The sequence below is a fragment of the Cynoglossus semilaevis genome, chromosome 4 (genome assembly GCF_000523025.1).
Source record: "Cynoglossus semilaevis isolate Cse_v1.0 chromosome 4, Cse_v1.0, whole genome shotgun sequence".
NCBI lineage: Eukaryota > Metazoa > Chordata > Actinopteri > Pleuronectiformes > Cynoglossidae > Cynoglossus > Cynoglossus semilaevis.
In genome coordinates, this window is record NC_024310.1 from 984,842 (window position 1) to 987,135 (window position 2,294).

Consider the following 2,294-nt stretch of genomic DNA (forward strand, 5'->3'; position numbering starts at 1 on the left):
GGGGGGTGGAGGGGGGCTGGTAAATGGAAGAAGGACAGAAGAAGTGCCATGTGTTCAAAGCCCACTCGTTTTTTATGAGTCATAGATGCGTGATGTGACAAACATCACTCCGCCACAAACAGGCTTTGAACGTCAAGAATATGTCAACATCATCGGTATAACTTTGACTGTGACTTACAGGGGGGAGGGGGGGACACTGGCTGACCTGGCAGGAATATTGCCCCCCCCCAGCAGCAACTGAACTAACATGGAATTCATCATGACATCCATTGACAGAATTCCACAAACACTGGATCTGACCTGCAGCTACTGCATCTTCATGTAGTTTTTTTTTTTAAATTTCAACAGCAGGGGGCAGTCCTCTGTAAATAGGCTGGAGAATCAATAATTGATTAGAATTAAAAGAAAACAAAAGACTAAGAAACTAAGGTATTGATTAACCATACATTGTATTTGACAATCAGAGGAAGTGACGTCACGGCTTCAGTCTTTAGTCTATTTAATTTAAAGCAAGTCAATAACAATTTCAGGGGAGGACAAAAGGCTACAGCGGCATTATAGTTCACACAATGCTACTACACTGCCCCCAGGTGGAGAAACGCAAGAATTAAACATGAAAAAAAAGTGAGGAGAAAGAAATGATTTTTACCTGAGCAGTAAAAATCATCCACGTCACCGAGCGTTGACTACTCCGCCTCCTCCTCCTGTTGAAGGAGAACAAATAAATAAATACAGAAACGAGGTGAGAACAAATTCAGAACAAAAATCAACCTTAGTTCAAAGAAGACAAGTGCTGAAAAGAAAAGGGTTAAACTGGGGTCTACTGAGTGAATGTTGTGGTGGTGGGGGGGGGGGGGTGTTACTGTGTTATTGTCGTTTCCACTCCAACTCACTTCATTATTTTATTAATGTGTCTTCGTTCTAAATCTACCTGTGTTTCTTCCAATTCTTCTCCTTCAGCTTCTTCTTCTTCTCCCTTTGTCAAATTAAAAAGGTTAAAAAAAAAGAGGCTGGTGTGAAGTCAGGGACCAGATGACAGGAAGGTGAGAGGCCTTCACACGTTAGTGACGGGTGGGTTCAAAATGGAAAGGTCTAGAAAGACCAGCGACAGTTAGGGTGTGAGGGTCAGAACCCAGATGTTTCAGGAGGAGATGGAGTTTCAAAGAGGGCGGAGTCGTTAGAAAACGTTTGACCAGGGATTGTAACAAGAGTCTATGACAAAATAAAGTGGAAATAATAATGATAATAATAATAATAATAAACGTTTGACCAGGGATTGTAACGAGAGTCTATGACAAAATAAAATGGAAATAATAATAATAATAATAGGACACAGTCTTTTACATGGACCTGTTTCTTGTTCTTTTCTCAGGCATTAACACAGAGCAGGTGAATTGTGGGTGTTTTTACCTCCTGTTGTTCAGCCTGTTCTTCTTCTTCTCCTTCTTCTTCTTCTTCCTGTAGAGAATTTAATGAATGTCAGAGTTAGGATCACCACTTTAAACCCCCCCCTCCCCTCCAAACCCCCCACCTCTATATGAAAAAACTACCAGGTCCATGCAACACATTTAAAAAACCGATGGTGGAAAAAGAATTCAGAGGGAAAAAAACAAAGACCTAAAAATGAAACATTAAAACCACACCAGCAGTCACTGCCGTGTTCTTATAACTCCTGCAAGAAAAGGTTTCAAACAACAGTGAGAGGAGGAGCTGGGGGGAGTCAGGGGGAGTCGGGGGTGTGTGTGTGTTTCTACACAGAATTGGAAATGTATGAAGGCAAAGCGAAGCAAAGCAGTAAAACAAACCGAGCTCTGAGATAAGGCTGCAGCTGGAGTGAGGACCGTGTCCTTCACTGAGACACAACTGAACTGCTACAACAACAGGTCTGTAGAAACCGTCTGTGACTCTGACCACAGGCACCTGGTTCCTGGGATATTTACTGACCCCTGTGGTGATAACATGCTACTACATCAAGGGTGTGACGGCTCTCTGACTCAGTGCAGTTTGATGAGTGACAGATGACTGATTCAAAGTTGTAAACAAAGACACGTGGATCTACCTCGAGCTGCCGCAGCTCCTCTTCCTCCTAGAGGGAATAACAGACAGCAGGTCAGCGACTGTGTTGGGAGCAAAAGAGCGTCACTGTCACAGGGTCTGATCTACGACAGAAACTAAGAGGAAGAGCTGAGGTTGTCAGGAAACATCGACAGGACTGGGGAAGAAATGAGGAAGAGGATGTTAGCAGGAAGAGAGGACAGAGGACAGACGGATGGAGAGGGAGGTGAAGTCTAGAC

General features: G+C 43.5%; 1 protein-coding gene across 1 annotated transcript in view; it reads right to left on the minus strand.

Annotated features, from left to right (window-relative positions):
* Positions 1 to 639: 639 nt before the first annotated feature.
* Positions 640 to 2,294, minus strand: part of sh3bgr (SH3 domain binding glutamate-rich protein) — a 5,624-nt gene continuing 3,969 nt past the window's right edge. The window contains exons 7-9 of the mRNA XM_017032166.2: positions 2,060 to 2,086; positions 1,411 to 1,458; positions 640 to 704 (exon numbers count right to left, since the gene is read on the minus strand). Coding sequence (XP_016887655.2) covers positions 687 to 704; positions 1,411 to 1,458; positions 2,060 to 2,086 — 93 coding nt within the window. The 3' untranslated portion in view covers positions 640 to 686. The remainder of the gene's footprint in view (positions 705 to 1,410; positions 1,459 to 2,059; positions 2,087 to 2,294) is intronic.